Source organism: Acinonyx jubatus, chromosome C1 (assembly GCF_027475565.1).
Source record: "Acinonyx jubatus isolate Ajub_Pintada_27869175 chromosome C1, VMU_Ajub_asm_v1.0, whole genome shotgun sequence".
NCBI classification, from domain to species: Eukaryota; Metazoa; Chordata; class Mammalia; order Carnivora; family Felidae; genus Acinonyx; species Acinonyx jubatus.
The window spans coordinates 24,100,038-24,123,114 of NC_069381.1; the positions used below are offsets into that span (position 1 = coordinate 24,100,038).

At 49.8% G+C, this 23,077-nt stretch overlaps 1 protein-coding gene across 2 annotated transcripts; it reads left to right on the forward strand.

Annotated features, from left to right (window-relative positions):
- Positions 1-1,571: 1,571 nt before the first annotated feature.
- Positions 1,572-22,292, forward strand: LCK (LCK proto-oncogene, Src family tyrosine kinase). 2 transcript variants are annotated; one of them, XM_015080620.3, is made up of 13 exons: positions 1,572-1,728; positions 14,419-14,528; positions 14,802-14,883; positions 15,085-15,175; positions 15,409-15,507; positions 15,641-15,744; positions 15,935-16,084; positions 16,378-16,530; positions 16,676-16,855; positions 18,987-19,063; positions 19,156-19,309; positions 19,393-19,524; positions 21,641-22,292. In XM_015080620.3, the coding sequence occupies exons 2-13, from the start codon at positions 14,424-14,426 to the stop codon at positions 21,841-21,843; spliced, it is 1,530 nt and encodes a 509-aa protein (XP_014936106.1). In that variant the 5' UTR covers positions 1,572-1,728; positions 14,419-14,423; the 3' UTR covers positions 21,844-22,292. The 2 variants fall into 2 exon arrangements, with proteins under 2 accessions (XP_014936106.1, XP_026915594.1); XM_027059793.2 differs by lacking the exon at positions 1,572-1,728 and adding an exon at positions 14,176-14,321.
- The last annotated feature ends 785 nt before the right edge of the window (positions 22,293-23,077 follow it).

Sequence of the window (23,077 nt, forward strand, 5' to 3'; positions counted from 1 at the left end):
ATCTCCCTATTTTACCAAGATCAGAGCTGGAAAAGAACTTCAAATCTTAAATCACCCCCAGGAAGGTGACAGGTCAATGGGCAACTGATGAATGCAGGACCTGGTGGACCTGGGTTGAAAAGCCAGCTCCACCATGCATTTTCTATCAGATCTGGAGGTGGGCCCCTTAAGCCTGCAACTGTTTCTTTCTCTCTAAACTGGAAATGCTACTTCTCACTCCGCAAATAGTTGGAGATGTCTTAAGTGAGACAATGCACAATAGACACTCCATAAACTTGAACTGTGTCTTGCTTATCCTTGCTATCACCCGTGGTATTAGTACCATTGTGCTGAGGCCCAGAGATGGGCTGTGCAAGGCTCTGTGTCACCGGGTTCTTTTTTTTTTTTTTTACATTGTATCTCCTCAGCCTTTGTTTCTGTATTACCCTCTTTGTCTGACTTTCCAACTCAGGCTTCCTCTTCCCCCCACCCATTTCCTGTCTCCCCCTTCCCTCTGCAGCTGAGGTGCAGGCAGCATCAGCTTCCACCTCACAAACCCCAACAATGCTCTGTGGGCTCCCCTCCCCCAACCTGTTCACTAAGTGTAGGTCTGGTGGTGGTGCCGGTGACACATTTATGTTTTCCTCCGGGTGGGGCCAAGGCCCTGCTCTTGTGCCCGATAGATGCCACCCAGGGTTCCTCATAACACTGGTGACCTGACGCTTAGCCTATGATGGGTGCCACCCTCAACCTGGCCCTAGGGGAAAGGGAGATTCTTGGCCTGCGTGCTGCTTGTGACAAGGTTCCTGTCTCCCGCCTATAACAGAAAGTCCTGCCAGTCAGCTACCTGCTCCTGGGTCCCTGGGCAGGCGTGTTTGTCTCCCACTTGTTGCAGGAGATGGTGGCAGGCCCCACATTTCTAACAGGGGCTGTGTCCTTGCCTCGTCCTGAATTAGAAATGTCGTCCTAATTAGTGGGGGCTTGCCCTGTCCTCTGTCCACAACAGGGGCTGTGACTCTGTCGTCTTGAAAACACGGGGTTGTCCTGCCTGCTTCCTTAAACAGATTGTTGTCCAGCATTCTGTCTATAAGAAGGGGGTTATTAGCCTACCCTCTGACTCTAATAAAGGTATCGTCCTGAGCCCTGAGATGGCATGACTGTTGTTTTGCCATAGTTATTTGTTAACCTGACATCTGACTGTAACATAAGGTGGTCTGCTCTCCAATGATTGAACAGGGAGAGCGCTCTCTCCTCTGACTCCAAAGTCCCTCTCTTAGACTGTAATGAAAAGGTCACTCAGCTCTCAGACTGTGACAGCAGTGCCACTTGTCTTTCACCAAAAGCCGAGTGTATGTCTGCTTGCCCCTTGCTCATTGAGATATAAAGGCTGCCCGTGAATCTCTTGTCCAGGTCGCCCCCGGGGGGCAGGAGGGAGGTTCCATCAGGTACCCTTTCTTCAGCTCTAAGAGCCCCCCTCCGGTGGGCTGGAGATGTAAAGGACCCCCAGGGGCTGAGGAGCTGGGGGCTATGGCAGCAGGAAGCTTGGGGTGCTGGAGGCTTGTGGTTGGGCTGCTGGGGCCCCGGTTGGCTGCGGAGCCCTTAGGAGGAGGCAGGAAGTCAGGGTGGGACGTGGGCGCGCTAAGACAGGCGGTGGCTACCTCGGCGAGGGGAGCTGAAACTGTGTGTGAGCTGCCAGGCTAGGCCAGGAGGACCATGTGAATGGGGCTGGAGGGCTCCTGGGCTGGGCAGGTAAGGAGTACTGGGAACAGGGGTCTAGGACTGTGGTGGGAGGACCCACTGGGGGAGGGTGGTGCTGCACCCGGGCATGGGGCGAGGCTCCCTGGGTATTCAGCAGCCCTACAGGCGGGGCAGGGGGATCGAATAGCCTCACTAGAGGTCAGGTGGGCGGCGTGCGGTACAGCTGGAGGCCCCCTTTCCTACGTAGCTCTTGCCTCTCGCCTCTGCCACGCTGTCTGCACTGGTCCCTCCCTCACTGGGAGCATCTTCTTGGAGATCTGGTGCATGTACTGTCAGGCGTTGAAAAGGCCTTCAGAAATCCCCAAGTCCAGTCCCTGATCCCATTGATGGATGAGCCTCCTGAGGCCCAGAGAGGGCAAACGCCCCCTCCTTGCAGCCACTCAGCAAGGCAGTGGCAGAGTCAGGCCCTGGGAGAGGGTGGTGGCCTAGGCTGGGACTGCCCCCCACCCCAGTGGGCAGGGTGATGATGGTCAGTCTTGAGTCAGGGGATCCAGGAATCCTGCTGATGGCTGGGACAGACCCCAGTGACAAGCATCTTCTGAGAGAGAGAGAAAGAAAGAGGGATTGAGACAGAAGAGTCACCCAGAGCATCCAGATGGACACGTGACAAGTGATTTTAGCCTCAGTGACCAGCAGTGCTGGAGAGCCTGCGGTGTCTCCTATTGGGAGCACATGGATGCAGGAGGGCGGGGATGGGGCTTCCAGGGTGGAAGCATCTGACCAGAGGCTGGGAAGTTGAAGGAGAGAGAATGGAAAGGAAAGGGCAGAGGAAAGGCTATTTTTATCCCAGACAGGGGCACAGTCGGCCCTGGGTAAGGAACGTCCACGCTTCCATCTGGAAAGTTGCCATTCCTGCCCCTGCCAAGTGTCACAGGATGTCCTTCCCCAACACCCCCGCCTTGCTCTGTCTGGCCTCAGCACACCCCCCCCCCCCCCCCGCATGTACAGGGCCAGCTGGTACTGCAGATTGCTGCTTCAAACCCTGGGAGGGTGGAGGCCCAGGTAGGCATAGTCAGCTACCTGCCCACCCCCTCACTTTCTAACTCTGAGCCTTCAGTTTATGGGGGGCATCCCCGTGTGAGCCAGACTTTCCAGGGTCCCCCTACCCCACCCTCCACTGCTGGAGTTTTCCTTGACACACGATTTCCACCTAGAGTGTCCCAGCCTTTCTCTCGTCCCCAAGCCCGATGCCTGTAGCCTTTTGTGCGGGCTGAGAACATGCTGGCTCTCCCTGTGCCTCGGTGGGAGTGGGGGGGGACCCATCCGCACCCTAGACCTGCACCCCCTCATTCTGCCAGCATGTGCTGAGAGATGACGCAGGGCCCCTCGCCCTCCAGGCTCAGGGACAGAGGTTCTTCTCAAAGGGTAAAGGGCCAAGTGACAGGGCAAGAGAATGAGATAAGGGCCGAGACTACAGAAGACTTCCCTTGGGTGACCTGGAAGGCTCCCTGGAAGAGTCAACACAGTTCTGAGAAGGGCAAAGGCCCTTTTTGGAAAGCACCTATGACAGGAGCCAAGGTCACTGTCCCTGGTTTCTGTTTCTTGGGTACCATGAGGGTAGCGCAAAACCAAACACCAGAGAGTGGATGGGTATGGTGTAGTGCAAAGAACATAGGTTTCAGGAACAGGCCGACCCAGGTACAATTCCGGGGCTGGCATTTCCTCAAATGGTATTGCCTTCGTCTCTCCAGACTCCAAACTCCAGATCATTAATCTGTAAAGAGGCAATAATCAATTTCTCCCTTACAGACTGTTTGTGGGGCCTGTCATGTGCCCTGGGTTGTACTTGACACATAGTAGGTGCTTAACGGAGGTTAGGCAGTCCCTCCTCTTGTAAATGGTGCACCAAAAGGAGGGCTGTTCACACCCAGAATTACACCTACTCAGCACCTTGGCAGGCCAGTGAACCCCGTCCCCTCACACTTGTGGTATAGCTTTGCAAATGAGCTTGTTTCCTGTGTATGGTGGGTGTGAGAATTCTAGGCTGAGCCACAGGGTCTACTTTAGAGGAGAGTCCCCCCAACAGCTTCAACACACACACACACACACACACACACACACACACACACGCATGCACTCCCTATCCCAAACACCAGAAATATCATCAGACATTGCGTGTGTGCATATGTGGGCAGAAGCAGAGTCAGGGTCTACACACACAACACACATTGGATCTTACAAGGCTATACATCCCCCCACAGGCTGATGACTTCAAGGCCAAGCTCCGTTTAGTGAAAGCAATGCTGAGGGGAGCTGGGTGTGAGGGTGGGATGGGGGCAGGCAAGACCAAGATACCATCATCCAGGGATGTGGCCAAACTCCAGTGTTGGCTTAAAGTGCCTGGTGCTGCGTTTCCAACACTTGTTCTGAAGAACAGCAGTTCACGGGGTCCCTGGGTGGCTCAGTCGGTTGGGTGTCTGAATTCAGCTCAGGTCACGATCTCACAGTTTGTGAGTTCGAGCCCCTTGATGGGCTCTGTGCTGACAGCTCAGAGCCTGGAGCCTGCTTCGGATTCTGCGTCTCCCTCTCTCTCCACCCCTCCCCTGCTCATGTTCTGTCTCTCTCTCTCTCTGTCTCTCCCTCTCAAAAATAAACATTAAAAAATATTAAACAACAACAACAAAACACCAGTCTCATGAAGCACCTGGAGAGAAAATGGTCTTGGGGCCAAATCCACATGGCCTCAGCTACCAACCAGCCCAACCCATGTTAATTTCATAGTCAATGTCAGCTTGTAAAAGCTTTGAAAGTTCCTCCAGAGTAGGGGCCTGATTGATTTTGTCCAACTCATCATTTCCCAAACTTCTTTGGTCACAGAACCTTTTCTCCCCCTGATCATCTATTCCACGCCTACTTTTCTTGTGATAGGGAGAGGAACAGAAGAGTAGGCTGTACAGTGAATCCTCCTCGAATGATCGTATCTCTTGGCAGGGTTTTTGCATTGGTGGTGGGGTTTTTTTTTGTTGTTTTTTTGTTTTCCAGTGACAAAATTAGCACACGGCTGTTACAAAAAATTCAAACGGTACAGAGGCATGAACAGAAATATAAGAAACACAGCCCCCTCCAACCTCACTTCTGGGATGTGTTCACCACGAACAGTTTCCAGAGTTTCCTATGTGTGGCTGCTGACAAGTGTCGTGGTTAGAAGCCCAGGCTCTGGAGGTAGACCAAGGTTCAAATCACCACTCTACCACTTACTTATTTGTTATGAGGCCTCAAACAAATCGTTTTACCTCATTTGTGCCTCAGTTTTTGCATGTGTAAAATGGGGTTCATTATAGAATTTACTTGATAGGATTAGTATGAGAATTACATGGAAACATGCAAATAAAGTATTAGCACAGAATCTGGCTTAAAAGAATCCCCTTATAGATGCCCATTTACATGCAAATAGGCTTCCATTCTACATTCTGTTCTGTAACTTGCTCGCCATGTTTTTTGGTCTTGGGTTTTTTGCTTGCCATGTTATAACTGGGATGTCTTTCCATGTCAATACCTGGAGACGGTCCTTCTCTCTTCAACAGCTTCAGCTAACCGTTCACTTGGTAAATGGGTAATGGTGGTGATTTTGAAATGCTACTTCCTGACAAGTATTGCTGTTTTGCGTTGCCAGTGTTGTTGTGAGTCATAGACATTACCAATCAGTAAGGTGAAGACAGGCCTATGGCCTCCTGGGAAAATGGAGTGATCTGCCAGAGGGGCACCCACCTCTGTCAGAGAGGGCAGGGCCAAAAGGACAGGAACCTCTTGATCTGCTCACCTCTGTGTCACCAGCGCTAGTACAGAGCTTGGCACAGAGAGATATCCGTGCAACTTTTGTCAGTAGGCTGACCAGTTAAGAAGATTGTCCCTCCATGGGGCACCTGGGTGGCTCAGTTGGTTGAATGTGTGACTTGATTTTGGCTCAGGTCCTGATCTCAGAGTTCATGAGATCGAGCCCCGCATCGGGCACCTGCTTGGGATTCTCTTTCCCTCTCTCTCTGCCCCTCATCTGCTTGCATGTGCTCTCTCTCTCTCTCTCTCTCAAAATAAATAAATGAACATTAAAAAAGAAAGAAAGAAAGAAAATTGTCCCTTCTCTAACTCACCAACAGACGTCTAAGCCCAAAGCTCTGGCTCATGTTGTAGCATTTCCCAAAATATGGCCTGTGCACCACCGATGTAGGTGAGTGATATTAGGGGGTAATGAATTTGAATTTACAGATGATATTATGAATTTGTTTTAATGTACCCTGATTTCTGTTTATGGATGGTGATACTGATTTTCCATTTATGGTAGATAAATATATTCCATTTTAGGTAAATATATTCAAGGTGAAAATGTGGTCTATGGAAATGCTCAAAATCACAAAGGAAAAAGAAAATAATTGATAATAGCTAATATTAGCGTTTAGACTGGAAAATGTTTAAGGCTGGTGTAATGAAATGCTCATGTTAGCCGCGAATAATAGAGTTGACCTTTAAACAACAGGGTTGTTGGGCTCCCACCCCACGCAGTCGAAAATCTGCGGTGTATAACGTTCAGCTGCCCAAAGACTTAACTACAGTTGACCCTTAACTACATACAGTCAGGGGCACTGACTACCCACATAGTCAAAAATACCTGCACTGGGGTGCCTTGGTGGCTCAGTTGATTAAGCGGCCAACTTCGGCTCAGGTCATGATCTCATGGTTCATGAGTTCGAGCCCCACATTGGGCTCTGCTGACAGCTCAGAGCCTGGAGCCTGTTTCAGATTCTGTGTCTCCCTCCCTCTCTACCCCTCCCCTGCTCACACTCTGTCTCTCTCTCAAAAATAAAAAAAAACATTCAAAGAAAATCCTGGTATAACTTTGATCCCCCCTAGGACTTTACTAATAGCCTACTGTTGACTAGAAGCCTTACTGATAACATAAACAGTTGGTTAACACATATTTTGTCCATTTTTATTTATTTGTTTATTTTTTATTTTTAGAGAGCGAGCACAAGCAAGGGAGAGGGGCAGAGGGAGAGAGAGAGAGAGGAAGAGAGAGAGAGGGAAAATCTTTTTTTTTTTTAAGCTTATTTATTTACTTTGAGAGAGAGAGTGCAAGTGAGGGAGGGGCCGAGAGAGAGAGAGAGAGAGAGAGGGAGAAAGAGAGAATCCCAAGCAGGCTCCACACTGATGGTGCAGATGTGGTACAGATGTAGGGCTGGAACTCACTAACTGCAAGATCATGACCTGAGCCGAAGATGGACGTCCAATGGACTAAGCCACCCAGGTGCCCCGAGAGAGAATTGTAAGCAGGTTCCACCTTGAGCAGGGCTTCTATCTCAGGGCTCAATGCTATGACCCTGGGATCATAACCTGAGCTGAAATCAAGAGTTGGATGCTCAACCCAATGAGCCACCCAGAGGCTCCAGATTAACTTATATTTTGCATGTTATATGTTTTATACATTGTATTGCTACAATAAAGGAAACTAGAGAAAAGAAAGTGTTCTTAAGAAAATCATAAGGAAGACAGACCACCTGGCTGGCTCAGCCGGTAGAGCATGCAACTCTCGATCTTGGGGTTGTAGCTTCGAGCCCCATGTTGGGTGTAGAGGTTACTTAAAAATAAAATCTTTGGAAAAAAAAAAGAAAGGCAAAATCATAAGGAAGAGGAAATACACTTATAGTACTCTACTGTAAAATATCCACATATAAGTGGAGCCCCACGGTTCAAAGCCCTGTTATTCAAGGGTCAGGTGAACTCTCATGTACGTAGTTCTCCCTATGAGCCAAGCACATGCTAAACGCTTTATTTATGGGATCATCTATATCTCACATATAATGCTTACAACAGCCCTCCGTGGAGATCCTGTTTTAGTTCCCATTTTGCAGATGAAGGAATGGAGAGAGGCTCAGAGAGGTTTAGTAACCTGCCCAGAGGCCCTCTGCCATTACGGTCAAGCCACTCTCAGTTTCGTGAGAATAAATTCATCTTGTTTGCATTTAAGAGAAAGCTTATCTTTTTTGTTCTCTGTGGTTAAAAAAAAAAACCCGGGGGGTGTTACATCACAAAGGAACTCAGGACACATCCCTGTTCTATCCGTTAGAAATTATTTACCATGCCTACCAACCCTGATTCCTAAGTACCATGATGAGGGTTCTGCATAGGCCTCCATAGGCAAGGCTGTTCATTGAACATATACAACCGTGCTAACAACCAAATCTTGGTCAAAGGAAAAGGCCAAGAAAATGTTTTAAATGATTCCTGACAGATTTTGCCACAAGGTGGCCCAAAGTACCACAATGGTCTGCATTGGAATAGCCTGTCTGCTCTTGACCAAGAATTCCTGGCAAGAAGCTGGCACACATTTTGGACAGAATGTTCAATAAATGAATAGGTTTACAGTTTAGGGGAGAAAAAGTGTTGCCCTTTTTTTTTTTTTTTCTTCTTCAAGGGGACAAAACACATTCTAGGCAGCCAGGCGAGATAATGTCTATGGAGTTGATAAAGGTGAACAGGTTGGCAAAAATCAGAACTCATGGTGATATGAGCCCTAAACAGCCCTGGGTTTAGACAATCCAGTCCAGGAGCTGCACAGACCCTGGGATTTTTGATCAGTTCTACACAGTGTGAGCAGGGCCACTGCTGCATGTGTTGGGCACTATGCTGAGGGTCATGAAGGGGTGGGGACTGACATCTAGCCCTCACTCTACTCTCCAAGTTTGAAACCCCAGGGAGGGGTGGCTCTTTATAATTGGCACAAAGTGCTCTGTGGACCATGGGCAGCTTTGAATTTGACCGAGAACATTACAGACCCTAGTCAGAGGAGGTCTAGATCTATAAAATTCCTGCTATTGACCTCGAATTCCAGAGTTGGGAGAAGAGAATGTCCTGTTTCACTCACCCCAGAATCTGCCCTCATTGCTGGGGCTGAGAGCCCTGGGGATTCTCTGGATCTGTTTTGTCTTCATCTTCTTTTCCTTTCTTTCAGACAATGAGACATTTATATTAAGATTTAATCTTGATTTTCTTTTTACTGGCCTCGTTTCCTAACCTGATTAGATTATTTTGGCTACCCAGCAATCTTTGTCAAACTAAGACCAGAAGGATGGGACCCACATTGTGTATAAATAGATGTATGCATATACGATCTCACAACTACACAGGGACAGGCACAAACTACACATACCCCCATTCTGTGATACATCCGTCTGCACAAACAGCCTTGGACAAGCCCATGGGTATGCACACATAAGCACGATGTTCACAGAATCATCCGCCTTCATATACGCAGACTTGCATTCACCAATTGGCTAAATGTACACTCAGAAACATGCATTCTAGGTGGAAGGAGAATTGTCTTGCACAAAAAAGGCCTTTGTTAACAGCACAATGATCAAAGTTTTGATGAAGAGTGGTTCCCCACCCTGTCAGACCTCCTCCCCTGCCCTGTTTCCTCCATGGCCCCTCAGGATCCTCCACCCTCTTTAGAGGACTTCCCAAGGAGTAAAGAGTAGAGGAGAAAGCTTGGTAGGTAGCCTTATCTGAGTTTCACCTCTGCCTAGAGTCCTCATGTGCTATTGGGAAAATCACTCAACCTCTCTGATCCCCCAGAGTCTCCACCTTTAAAACAAGGCTGGTGGGGCTCCTGGGTGGCTCAGTCGGTTAAGCATCCGACTTCGGCTGAGGTCATGATCTCGGGGCCAGTGAGTTTGAGCCCCGCGTCGGGCTCTGTGCTGACAGCTAAGAGCCTGGAGCCTGCTTCAGATTCTGTGTCTCCCTCTCTCTGACCCTCCCCTGTTCATGCTCTGTCTCAAAAAATAAATAAACGTTAAAAAATTAAAAAATAAAAATAAAACAAGGCTGGTAAATTGCACCAGTGCTTCTAAGCTCTTCCCTCCCAGGCTTCTTTGCCCTTTTTCCTTGTTGTAGTCCCCCCCACCCCCCAGGTCTCATGGTTTTGAAGTTACTTTGTTTAGGTGCTCATTTTCTTGTTTTCTAATTTAAATTTTAATCAGAGACTTAATCAAGTATGCATTGAAGAAACCATCATATAATTTATCAAACTAAGAAACAAATTATAGTGCAATTTCCCTTCAGGCTTTTTGAAATACTGAAATAATCTGCAGGCCTCCAGCATCATCCTGGGGCCTCCCAGAAACATGGAGCTCCCAGTAGCGGGAGCCACTCACCAAAATCCTCTCTGGCATTGTCGGACCCCAAGGTCTCATGATGGCTGCCTGGCCCTACACTCCACAGCTTAGACTTTTGTAGAGGGCTGGATGTGCTACCTGCTGCTGGAGGCCTCCAGGAGCACAGGACAAGCCACAGAGGAAATTCTGGGGTCAGATTCCCCAGAAGAGTTAGAGTTTCTTTGGGCTTAATCAGGACAGGTTTGACTTCTTCCCCATTCCTGACTCCAGTATATATTTTTATATATTTTTAAATATGATTAATTTTTATTTTTTAATGCTTATTTATTTATTCTGAGAGAGAGAGAGAGAGAGGATGAATAGGGGAGGGACAGAGAATCTGACCGAAGTGGGCTCTGTGCTGACAGCAGAGAGCCTGAAGTGGGGCTTGAACCAAGAACTGTGAGATCGTGACCCGAGCTGAAGTCAGACGCTCAACCGACTGAGCCACCCAGGTGCCTCAATTTTTTTTTAAGTAGGCTCCATGCCTAATGAGGGCCGGACACGGGCCAAACTCGCAACCCTGAGGTCAAGACCCAAGCTGAAAGCAAGAGTCTGATGCTTGAAGCACCTGGGTAACTCAGTGGGTTAAGCATCTGACTCTTGATTTCAGCTCAGGTCAGGATTTCATGGATTCGTGGGTTTAAGCCCCGCATCTGGCTGACAGCACAGAGCCTGCTTGGGTCTCTCTCTCTCCCTCTCTCTCTGCTCCTCCCCCTACTTCAAAATAAATATACTTGAAAAAAAAAAAACCAACTTTTTTTGAGAAAAAAAAGTCTGGGGCATCTGAGTGGCTTAGTCGGTTGAAAGTCCAACTTTGGCTCAGGTCATGATCTCATAGCTCGTGAGTTCGAGCCCCGCGTCGGGCTCTGTGCTGACAGCTCAGAGCCTGGAGCCTACTTCAGATTCCGTCTCCCTCTCTCGCTGCCCCTCCCCTGCTCATGCTCTGTCTCTCTGTCTCTCTCAAGGATACATAAACATTAAAAAAAATTTTTTTTAATGAATAAATGTTAAATTTTTTTTTTTTTTAAGAAAAAGGAAAAGGAAAAAAAAAATGTCTGAAGCTTAACTGACTGAGCCACCTAGGCACCCCTGGCCCTAGTAACTAGGGATGTCAGGTCCTCTCTGGTAGGCCCAGATTTAGTCCATGATATAGATCCTGTCTGCATGCTGTCCTGGACCGTGGCCCAAGGCCCTGTGGCTCTTTTCCCTTCCCCGCATGACTCCAGCCTGGACCAGGCACCAGCTTCCAGCCCTGTGATCTCCAGCCTGGATTCCTTCTGGCCCCTCCACTGGCTTCTGCTCGCTATCGCATCCAAATTCATCCCCTTACCTCAACCCCAAACTTTTCTCATCTGTCTCTTACCCTTTTCTGAAGCCTCTGAGAATGTCAGCCTAGATGGGCCCTACGATCTCAGTCCACCTCCATCTGATGTTGGCGTTCTCTTTACGGTACAATCAACCTGTGATCTTCCAAGGCCTGTTTGAATATCGCAAACAACGCGATGCTCACGGCCTCACCCATAGCTCAGCTCGTCTTTGGCTGCTTCCAGATTGATATCAGGGCTTCTCTGAAGGCGTTTGCTGCTCATTAGTTCCTAGCCATAGTAAAATTAGCTGTCAAAAAGCCATTTACAGCCACAGATGGGTAGACTCTGGTTGAGCAGGATTTCTCGAATGTCTCTCCCCCACACTCCAGGACTCCTCACAGGAGCAGGGAGAGTGAATGTGTATCCTTTTCCTTGAAAGTCTCTTGATTTGGCTTAAAGTTCCACGTACATTTTACATTTTCCTCCACAACAGGTCTATGTTTGCTTAACTCTATGAATAAGGTCAAGTAACACTCATGTTCTGAGAAGACACACACCCATGACTTCTGGCATCCATGAAGGGTCCTGAGTATCTCAGTTTGACAAACATGACTTTCAAGGGAGGCCTGGGTGGCTGAATCGTTTAAGCGTCCAACTATTGATTTTGGCTCAGGTCATGAGCTCATGGTTTCTGAGATTGAGCCCTGCGTCAGGCCCTACACTGACAGTGTGGAGCCTGCTTGGGATATTCTCTCACCCCCTCTCTCTGCCCCCCCCACCCCCCCAAATAAACTTAAAAAAAAAAAAAGAAAGAAAGAAAAGAAACATTGGATTATCTACCAATTCCATTCTCCCATCCTCCAAAGTAGGGCCTGGGAGGGCAAAATGAGCAGTGGTGGAAGTCTTTCTAAGCTCTAAACTAAGCTAACATTTGTGCAAGCTTATGAGAAAGGGATACTAAGACCCCTCTGACAGAAAAGGAAAAGTGAAGCTTAGGAAGAATGATTTCAGCAGTCATACAGTAAGCGTCAGAACTGGGGTTTGAACTTAGGTCTCTCTGATTCTGAGGCCCGTCTTCGAGTTTTTTGTTTTGTTTGCTTGTTTATTTTTTAAGATTTTATTTTCAAGTAATCTCTACACCCAGCGTGGGGCTTGAACCCACAACCCTGAGATCAAGAGTCACATGCTCCACCAACGGAGCCAGCCAGGCATCCTGAGTCTTTTTTTTTTTTTTTGAATTGAGATACAATTGACATGTGTCCTTAAGTCTTGCAAACCAAAAAAATCTCCACTACCCTCCCTCCACTTCTACTTGGTCCCAGCATGGATTAGCATCTCCAGCTTTGTTCTGTCCCAAATAGGTTGTGTGAGGTTTTTTTTTTTTTTTAAGTTTATTTATTTTTGAGAGAGAGAGAGAGAGAGAGAGAGAGGATCTTAAACAAGCTCCACTCTCTGTGCAAAGCCCAACGTAGGGCTCAAACTTCATGAACTGTGAGATCTTGACCTGAGCTGAAATCAAGAGTCGGCTGCTTAACTGACTGAGCCACCCAGGCGCCCCTAGATGGGGTGAGTTTAAGCAGGCCTCTCCGGGCCTGCTTATCTAAGGCTCAGTTTGCTCATCTAAAATCAGAAGTTAGACTTGGTAGCTTCTAAGATCCTGGAAGATGGGATGCATGAATCCTCCGCATACTAGTCAACATTTATTAATGACAACTAGTTCTGGATGCTGGAGCATTTAGGCAAATAAAGCACAGCTTCTGTTCTGGATGAATCCACCGTCTCATGAAGGGAGTGGGAAATGCAGTGCGACTGACACATAAAATCAGTCCAGTCATGACACTCAGTACTAAATTGACAACTCTGTTTGAGTGGAGTGTTGTAGGAGGGCTTCACAGAGTAGGTGATATTTGAGCTGAGCCTGGAAGGTTGAGTTAGTTCAGTAGGTAGACAAGAGAGCATTCAAGGTAGGGGAGCCACACGTGCAAAGGTATGGAATAAGAAAATAGCATGGGGTGTTTGGAAAAGGCAAGAGTAGATAAAAATGAAGGCTGTGTGAGTGTGAGTGTGAGTGTGAGTGTGTGTGTGTGTAGAGAATAGACCATGGAGGTGGATTTGATCTTGATATTAAAGGGTCTTGGGGCACCTGGGTGGCTCAGTCAGTCAAGCGTCTGCCTTCAGCTCAGGTCATGGTCTCACGGTCTGTGGTTTCGAGCCCCGCGTCGGGCTCTGTGCTGACAGCTCGGAGCCTGGAGCCTGTTTCAGATTCTATGTCTCCCTCTCTCTCTGACCCTCCCCTGTTCATGCTCTGTCTCTCTCTGTCTCAAAAATAAATAAAGGTTAAAAAAAAAAAGATAAAAAAAAATAAAGGGTCTTGAGTGGTTAATTTTATCTGAGGACTAGTGATTTCTAAGCAGTTCAGAGAAGCAGCCCCAGGAAGGAGATGCTCTCAGGACTCCTGGGGGCTTCACAATGAGGCGTCCAGTCTACTCTGTTTCAGGCAGAACAGCCCCACTTGTACCTGTTTTATCTATGAGGTTCTGCGTTCTGCTTGATTTCCATCTGACAAAAAGTTTCCACTGCTTAAGCAAGCAAACAAATAGAAAAGTTATGGTCAATAGTGTCGCTGAAGGTTTTTCTGCTGGTGAGAATCAGAAAGAACCCTCTGAAGGAGACTTGTTGCGGGGGGGTTGGGGGGGCTGGGGCCTGACCGCTGACATTAGGGAGCAGGAGTCTGCCATTTGGCTGGCTTCCTTGGCTAGAAAGGGGAATTGTAAATAGGAGGTGGGGTGCACACACCTCTCTGGTAGGGGAAGATGAAAATTCAGGTCTCCTCCACGGCCTGGGGAAGTGTGTGTGAACTTTAGTAGGTATTCCTCCAACGTGGGGGATGGGCAGAGAGAGAGAGAGAGAGGGTTGGGGGAGAGGCAGGAAGTGGGCAAGTAGGCTAACAAAGGTAGCTGTGGCGGTTTGCCCACCCCAGGTGGGAGGGCGGGGCCTAGGGCTCAGTGGGGGCCCATGTGTGACTTTACTTGTGGCCTGGGGGCTCAGAGGGAGCACCAGTCTGGAGCTAGGACCTCATTTCAGCTTTTCTGTGGCTGGTGAATGGGGGTTGGGGGCCTGACAATCTCAGGTACTTGTGGAAATTCCCAGGGCAAGGCCCTAGGATGTCTGATGTCCGGGAAGTAGATCTTGGGGGAGCCCCTTCAGCCCCCTCTCCATTCCCCCAGGGACCATGGGCTGTAGCTGCAGCTCAAACCCTGAAGATGACTGGATGGAAAACATCGATGTGTGTGAGAACTGCCATTACCCGATAGTCCCACTGGATGGCAAGGCCACGGTAAGAGGCAAGACAGGGGACTGACTTGGTGAGGGAGTCTGGGGGAGGACACAAACCAGGAGAAAGAAACCACCACTGGAATAACAGAGTGGTCTTCTCCCCTTGGAAACAGAAAGGAAAGGAGGCTGAGAGAGGGGAAGGGACTCTTCTGAGTAGCTGGTAAATTCAGGGACAAGACCCAGCCAAGCTGGAGAAGTGAGAACAGTGGGGAGGGGAGCCAGTATCTGACCAGTCTTTTGCTCTCTGACCCCATTTTCACCCCCCACCCTACAGCTGCCCATGCGGAATGGCTCTGATGTGAGGGATCCACTAGTTACCTACGAAGGCTCCAATCCCCCAGCCTCACCATTGCAAGGTGACCTCACAACCAGTGGGGCCTGAAAGTTAAGGCCTGTGGATCCTTGGCTCTTGTCTCCCATCTCCCTATCCACTCTCTACCTTGTCTTACCTTTCTTGTCCCTGATCTTCTTCGCTGCCCTGTAACTCTTGAACTCTGTGCTTCCAGCCTATCCAGGCTGGTTCTCCCTGACCCCCACCCCCACCCCTGTCTTTACAGACAACCTGGTTATCGCTCTGCACAGCTATGAGCCCTCTCACGATGGAGACCTGGGCTTCGAGAAGGGTGAACAGCTCCGTATCCTGGAGCAGTGAGTGTCCTCTCCACGCCACCCATCCTTGCCCCACGGGAGCGTGGGAGGGAGCAGGGATCCCCTGTACCGCGCGGCCCCTGAGTGGCATGCAGCGGGAGCCCTTGGGACAAAATGGGAGGCTCCGGAGTGCCGGGCTGGAGGCTGGGGTGGCATGGTGTAACTGGGGGCTTTGAAGGTTTCCAGCCGAATCCAAGGCCAGGCGGACCCCACTGACTTCCTCTGTCGCGCAGGAGCGGCGAGTGGTGGAAGGCGCAGTCCCTGACCACGGGCCAGGAAGGTTTCATCCCCTTCAACTTCGTGGCCAAAGCGAACAGCCTGGAGCCCGAACCGTAAGTGGGGACTTCTCGTAGCGAAGGATGGGAGCGGAGGAGGGGTGCTGGGGGGGTAGTGGTGAATGCTTGAGGGCGATGGAGGAAGAAGTGACCAACAACACAAGACTGCCTTCGCTTCTGCCTTGCGCAGCTGGTTCTTCAAGAACCTGAGCCGCAAGGACGCGGAACGGCAGCTCCTGGCGCCCGGGAACACGCACGGCTCCTTCCTGATCCGGGAGAGCGAGAGCACCGCGGGTGAGCGGCTGGGCGGGGCCGCGGGGGCGGGGGCGGGGGCGGGGGCGGGGGCGGGGCGGCCCCGGAGCCGGACCGCGGCTCGGAGGTGTGTGCCGCGAGATCCCAGGGAAGGGGCGCGGGACTAGGGGCGCCCTTCGCAGGGCGCACCCTCTCCCTCTTTTTGCATTCGTTCACCCATTCTTTCACCCAGGATCGTTTTCACTGTCCGTGCGGGACTTCGACCAGAACCAGGGAGAGGTGGTGAAACATTACAAGATCCGTAACCTGGACAAAGGCGGCTTCTACATCTCCCCCCGCATCACTTTTCCTGGCCTGCACGAGCTGGTCCGCCATTACACCAGTGAGCCCAGGCAGGAGCCCCTCCGACGTGCGCCTGAGGCGCCTTCTTCTGTGCCCCACCAGCCTGCCTCCCCTAAGCTCCTCTGGGGGGGGGGGGGTACCCTCCGCCCATCTCTCAGCGCGCTCCTTCATTCCCCGCAGTGGGTGAGGTGCGGCACCCGATAGCCCAGGTGTCGGGGTGACAGCCTCACACCTCCCCTGCCAGTCTATTTCTCCTTGGCCAAGTGGGGACTGAGTGGCGGCACCAAGTCCCGCCGTATTGACAACCCTAACTCCCCTCCCTTGTCCTCGCAGATGCTTCGGACGGGCTGTGCACGCGGTTGAGTCGCCCCTGCCAGACCCAGAAGCCCCAGAAGCCTTGGTGGGAGGATGAGTGGGAGGTTCCCAGGGAGACGCTGAAGCTGGTGGAGCGGCTGGGGGCTGGCCAGTTCGGGGAGGTGTGGATGGGTGAGTGAAGCCTTCCAGGACTGCGGGGGAAGGGGAGAAGGGGAGGCTTCCGCTGAGGTCGTGAGAGTCCCCAGAGAGTGTCCAGGCAGCTACCTGGCTCTGGGTGCTCCGGCTCCCAGTGACTCCCCAGCCCTCCCCGCCCCAGGGTACTACAACGGGCACACAAAGGTGGCAGTGAAGAGCCTGAAGCAGGGCAGCATGTCCCCCGACGCCTTCCTGGCCGAGGCCAACCTCATGAAGCAGCTACAACACCAGAGGCTGGTCCGGCTCTACGCGGTGGTCACCCAGGAGCCCATCTACATCATCACGGAATACATGGAGAATGGTGGGTGCCGCCACTGTCATTGACCGCTGGGGGGCGCTGACACATTCCCTCTGCTCCTGAATAGAGGATGGAGGAGATCTGCCATTTCGCCGGGCTCAGCACTGAGGGTTTCTTGTTTTTCTGGGCCTCTAAAGAGTCACCACCAGGGACAAGAAGAGGGTGTGATGTCTGAGCCTGTCTAGGAGCACAGGCTAAAGTGGAAGGCTCTGGAAGAGCTTTGACTTCTCATCTTCCCTGACCTGCAATCCTGTTTGCCTTTTTCAAAGCTCTACCTTGATCTCAGGATGCTTGATTTCAAACGAGTGTGTCCCTAGCCCCATTTCTATCTTCCTTTTGACCCAGAGCCTTGGGAGGGCAGATCTGCCCCAAATCCCTCTCTTTCAGTTCTAGGTGAGCCCCTTGCCCTTCTTTGGACAGACGGAGAGCCCCCAGGGAGGTGGATAAAAGTTTCTAGGTCCACCTTTGCCACCAATTTGCTGTGTGACTCAGGCCAAGTCCCTGTCCCATCCCTGGTGCTCATTTTTCCCAAGTGTAACATCAGAAATCAAAACGGGCTCACCCAAAAATAGTTTAGAGTAGTCCTTAAGGGTTCTAGGATCTGACTGCCTGTATTAGAATCTTGCCTTCGTGATTGTGTGGCCTTGGGCCGATCACTTCACTTCCCTCTGCTATGGCTTCCTCATCTATAAAATGGTGGTAGTAATGCAATGGTAACTTTTTCATAGGGCCTTTGTGAGGATGAAAGAGTCAGTGTATATAGAGCAGACAGAATAGTGTCTGTTCAATAAATTTGTTGTCATCTGGCTCAGATTCTTTGGGACTATAAGATCTGTCACTCTTTTGGCTAGTGGATTCTGGAAGTGGCAAATAGGTTTTACCATGTGGGCCAACTTCAGATGGTAGTTGCTTGAAGTTCTGTGTTGAGGAGGATGCTGAGGCTCATTGGAAGTAAGTGCTGGGGTTGATTACCAGCATCTGCCATGGACCGGATGCAGGAGCGGCAGTTCATGCAATGTATTTACTGTGTCTGGGTGAGGCTTTTATCTTTGGTGACTAATTCAGCACTCATGATAGGACACTTAGGTTGCTGCTGTCTTTAAATGCTTATTTATTTTGAGAGAGAGAGAGAGAGCAGGGGAGGGGCAGAGAGAGAGAGAGAGAGAGAGAGAATCCCAAGCAGGCTCACACTGTCATTGCAGAGCCTGATGCAGGGCGGGATTCCACGAACCGTGAGATCATGACCTGAGCCGAAATCAAGAGTCAGACGCTTAACTGACTGAGCCACTCATGCACCCCAGGTTGCTGCCATCTTTACCCAGGCTTTTAATCTCTTGAGAAGGGCAAGCAATTACTAGCTCTGTTCTAGTAGCTTCCATCCCTGGTCATCTCTTAGTCACCCTCTATTACCAGATGTGGTCCCTCAGGCCCCCAGGCGCCTCTTTCCATACTCCATTGAATACATTCAGCACACATTTATCACTGCTTACTTTGGGCTAGGCACTGGGAGCACAGATGGACAAAACAATGTTCCTACTATCAGGGAAAACTCATTTTAGTTATGTGGCATAAACTCTAGGAAAACCAGAGTTTCGCCATGGGAAAATTCCAGCATGCCATGGGGAATGTAGATAATGATGCAATTTATTAGGCCTGGTAGGACCTAGAGAGGCTTCCTAGAGGAATAGTCTTGCTGGGCCATGAAAGAAAAGTAGAATTTTTAGCAGGCAGAGATGGGACAAAAGAGACTTTGGGGTGAGAGCCCAGTGGTCTATATGAAAAACCTCAAAATTGTCTAGGGTGGATAGAGTGAAAGAGGACGAAGGGGAGGAAAGAGAAGCAACTATGAATGTGGACTGTGCAGGGCTTTGGACATGGGGCAGGACATTGACCTCTACCCCATTGGTGATAAGAAGCTTACAGACTTCTCCAAGCATACCCCATCCTAGTCCCTGGGAAAAGACTTCATGTATCCTGGGCATCCTCACCCTGAATGCACACTTGTCCATTCTCACCCCTTACTCTTCTTTCCACATGTCAGACACTACTTCTAAATAGCCAGTTAGGGGACAAGGGTCAGGGAGCTTTCTGCTGGGCCAGCTTGAGTTAGCAACTTTTCTGCTTCTGTTCACAGGGAGCCTGGTGGATTTCCTCAAGACCCCTCCAGGCATCAAGTTGACCATCAACAAACTCTTGGACATGGCAGCCCAAGTAAGGAGACTGGGGAGGGGCTGGGCGAGTGCACAGCCCGGTAGGGTAAGGATGTCTGGTCCAGGACTGCTGACCTCCTCTCTGGCCTGCAGATTGCAGAGGGCATGGCATTCATTGAAGAACGGAATTACATCCACCGTGACCTGAGGGCTGCCAACATCCTGGTGTCGGACACCCTGAGCTGCAAGATTGCAGACTTTGGCCTAGCACGCCTCATTGAGGACAATGAGTACACAGCCAGGGAGGGTAGGTGTGGGATACAAGGGAAGTCTGGGGCCTGCAGGGTCTGGCCAAACAGACCCAGGTGACCTCACTCTGCCTCCCTCCAGGGGCCAAGTTTCCCATTAAGTGGACAGCACCAGAAGCCATTAACTACGGGACATTCACCATCAAGTCGGACGTGTGGTCTTTTGGGATCCTACTGACGGAGATTGTCACCCATGGCCGCATCCCTTACCCAGGTCAGGGCCAAGGGCAGGAGCTGAAAGACTAATGGGGACGAGCAGCAAATCCATGTCTTTCTATTTACTTCATCTGTCCCTGGTTCAGAATCTGAATCTTTCTAACTGCTTCTCCTGTATTCACTGAGGACTCCAGCAAGCCCAGTCAGGTGCCACATCTCCCAGGGCTAGCGTCCATCTCTGTCGATTTCTCTCCTGCTTCAATAATCCCAGCTCTTTTCTTTAGTTCAGACACAGGCAGCCTAGGATGGTAGAAGAGGATCTGGCTCGAAGGCAGGAAGCCTGCCTTTATTACCAGATCTGCCATTCAGGCCAACTTTCTGTTTGAGTTTGATCAGATCATGCTTTCTTTCCCCATCTGTAAATTATGAGGTTAGAACAGTACCTGGCCCATACGAAGCACTTAAGAGTGTTAGGTTTTATTATTAATCATCATTTTGAGCAAGTGACTTTAGGCAGGTGACTTTACCTCTCTGAGCCTCAGTTTCCTGATATGAAAAATGAGACTATCTGTAAAAGAGTTTGACTCCCTGTAGGTGCTCACTAAATGCTGACTTCCCTTTCCTCCGAAACTTTCCATCTAAAGAATGAGAGAGACATGTAAACAACTAATTCCTACCCTCTAGCTTCTGCACAAAGTCCTTTACCCCTGAATTCAGCCAAGACGGATGGAATTTTTTTTAAAGTAACTTGCTAGGAAACTATGGGGAAAGGAAATGGAACACAAAGACAGAGCAGAGAGGTCACGGAGCACAGTGGCCAGATACGCAGAAGCTTCACATAGCCCGGGAGCAACATGTACAGAACTTTGCTCCTAGGAAGGTAAAAGTACCTTAGAATCAGGTGAGAACCTGAAGGACTTCCCTGCCCGGGATTTGCCCCATCACAGAGTCCAAGGGCAGCACCGGGGCTAGAACCACACTCCAGTCATCCTGCCAAGTGTCCTCACTGCCCCTCCACTGGGCCCATAGAGGTGAACCCATAGAGAATTTCTCTTTTAGAAGAAACAAAGCATTGGGGCAGCTGGCTGGCTCAGTCAGTAGAGCATATGGCTTTTGATCTCAGGGTCATGTGTTCAAGCACTACATTGGGCATACAGCCTACTTAACAACAACAACAACAACAACAACAACAACAAAAAACAGCAACAAAAACATTACAAGTATGATGGCAACAGAAGTATGGCAACAGAAATGTGGCTTCAGGGTTAAGGAGACAATGAGGAGTAATGGGGACCTGGGTGAACCTGGGTGAGCATCTATTCCAGAGGATGGTTGCTACTAAGACATAGGGACCCCCAAAACAGATCCTTTCTTTTTTTCAAAAGCCAAAAGTTGAAATTTTAGGAAAATTTGCCCATATCCAAATATCAGTGATTGATTCAAATTGTTGAAAGACACTATAGGGACTAAACCGAAGTAGATCTATGGGCTATATTTAAGCTGGGTGTAGACTGTGAGTTTGCACTCTCGCCTCTAGCCATGGGTGTGTAGTTCACTGATCTATGTCCTTGAATTTCCAGGTTTTAAAGGAAGTGGCCCCCAAATTATTTAATCTGGGTCACACAGGGGCCTTTGCTGGGGTGGGTCTATCTGGTTTCCTGATGCAGCATCTCATGTGCCCGGTCCCAAAGCCAGAGAAGCCTCACCACTATGCTGTCTGTGAGCTCCCATTCTGTCCTGGGCCCTGACCTGCCACCATCTCTCCCCACCAGATCGTGATACTCAAAGATATTCTTCATGCAGCATCTCTCCAGGCACTATACTTGGTGCTTTATATGCACTCTCACTCAATTTTCATAACAGCTCTATGAGGTAGGAGCTACTATATAATCCATTTCCCAGATGAGGAAACTGAGGCTCAAAGAGGGGAGGTGGCTCACCCCAGGTCTCACATTCAACATCTACGTGTTTTGAGTGCTTAAGCCACAACAGACACTCCAAGTGGCGTGACTGACACTGGGCAGGTACCTGAAGTACGCTGTTACCATTGGTGAAGACCAAGATCCTTTGGGATTGATTGGTGCTCACACCATACCAGTTAAACATTCTAAACATCATCCCTGCTGTGGGCTTCCAAAGCCCGAATCCTTGATCTTTCTCCTATCAACCTCTAGGGATGACCAATCCTGAGGTGATTCAGAACCTGGAGCGAGGCTACCGCATGGTGCGACCTGACAACTGCCCAGAGGAGCTATACCACCTCATGATGCTGTGCTGGAAGGAGCGGCCAGAGGAACGGCCCACTTTTGACTACCTGCGCAGCGTGCTGGAGGACTTCTTCACGGCCACTGAGGGCCAGTACCAGCCCCAGCCCTGAGAGGCCTAGCTGGCCGGGGCCTGGAGCCCTACCTCCATCTAGTCAACCTGGCTGGGGGAGATGCAGTTCTTGTGTCTTACCCATGTGGCCTATGCACATATGGACTCTGCATGTGAATCCCATCCCCCGTGTGGCACATATACTTCTTGTGTCTTATACACGGGTTCTGTAGTTGTGTGGGCTCTGCACGTGTGTCTTGTACATGTGTGGCAGGTGCATATATGACTTGACACCCATTCAAGTTGTCCCTTTGTGGGTCCTACCTCCCAAGACCACCGGAGAGAAGGGAGACGCCTGTGATTGATACCAGCTTCTGCCCACCCCCTTTTCCTTTCCCCTAGCCATCAAGAAACTCCTTGAGGGCTGGGACCTTATCTAATACCTCTGTGTGCTCCTCCTTGGTGCCTGGCACACATTAGGAGCTCAATAAATGACTCTCTGTTGACGAAGACTGTACATCTCTCAGCTCCCTACTCCCATCTCCTCTTCCTTGGGAGGGAGGAGTGGGGGTTCAAAAGATGGAAAGTAAGTCACCCTGAATTGGGGTGAAAGATGGGATGAGGGGATGTGTGATCTTTTTTCAGCCCTGCTGATTTGGGGGGGCCAAGAGGAAGTTCTTACACTTTGCTGTATGGGCTTTGTGAACTCCTTCAACCCCACCCCTACCCCAAAGGATTAAGTGTGAACCCCTGCGCAGAACCTCCTAGGGAGTGGGTGTGTCCCAGGACCCTCCCCTTCCATTATGTAAGGGCAATAGCTTTTTTTTACAATTACTGATTCTGGGGCTAGATTTGTACTCAAATATGTTTTGGTTCACGTTCAAGATGTTTTTGAACACTGAATTAATTTACTCATTTGGCAAATATTTATTGGACATCTACTGTGTACCAGGCATGGTTCTGGGTCCATAGAATATACGATAGATTAAACAAACAAAATCTCTGTCCTTATGGAGCTTACATTCTAGTAAGGGAAGACAGACAATAAACATCGCCAAGAGTAAATGATACGGTATGGTGCTGAGTGCTAAGGGGAAAATAAATCAGGGTAAGGGAAATTAGGAATGTCATCGCTGGGGGAGGTTTTCAATTTTAAACAGGGTGGTCTGGGAAGGCCTCATTGAGAAGGCGACTTTTGAGCAAATATTTGAAGGAAATGAGGGAGCAAGCCACAAGGTATGGGGCAGGAGCAGAGGGGGATGAGCAGCCTGAGGCAGAAGCTTCTTTGGCAAGCT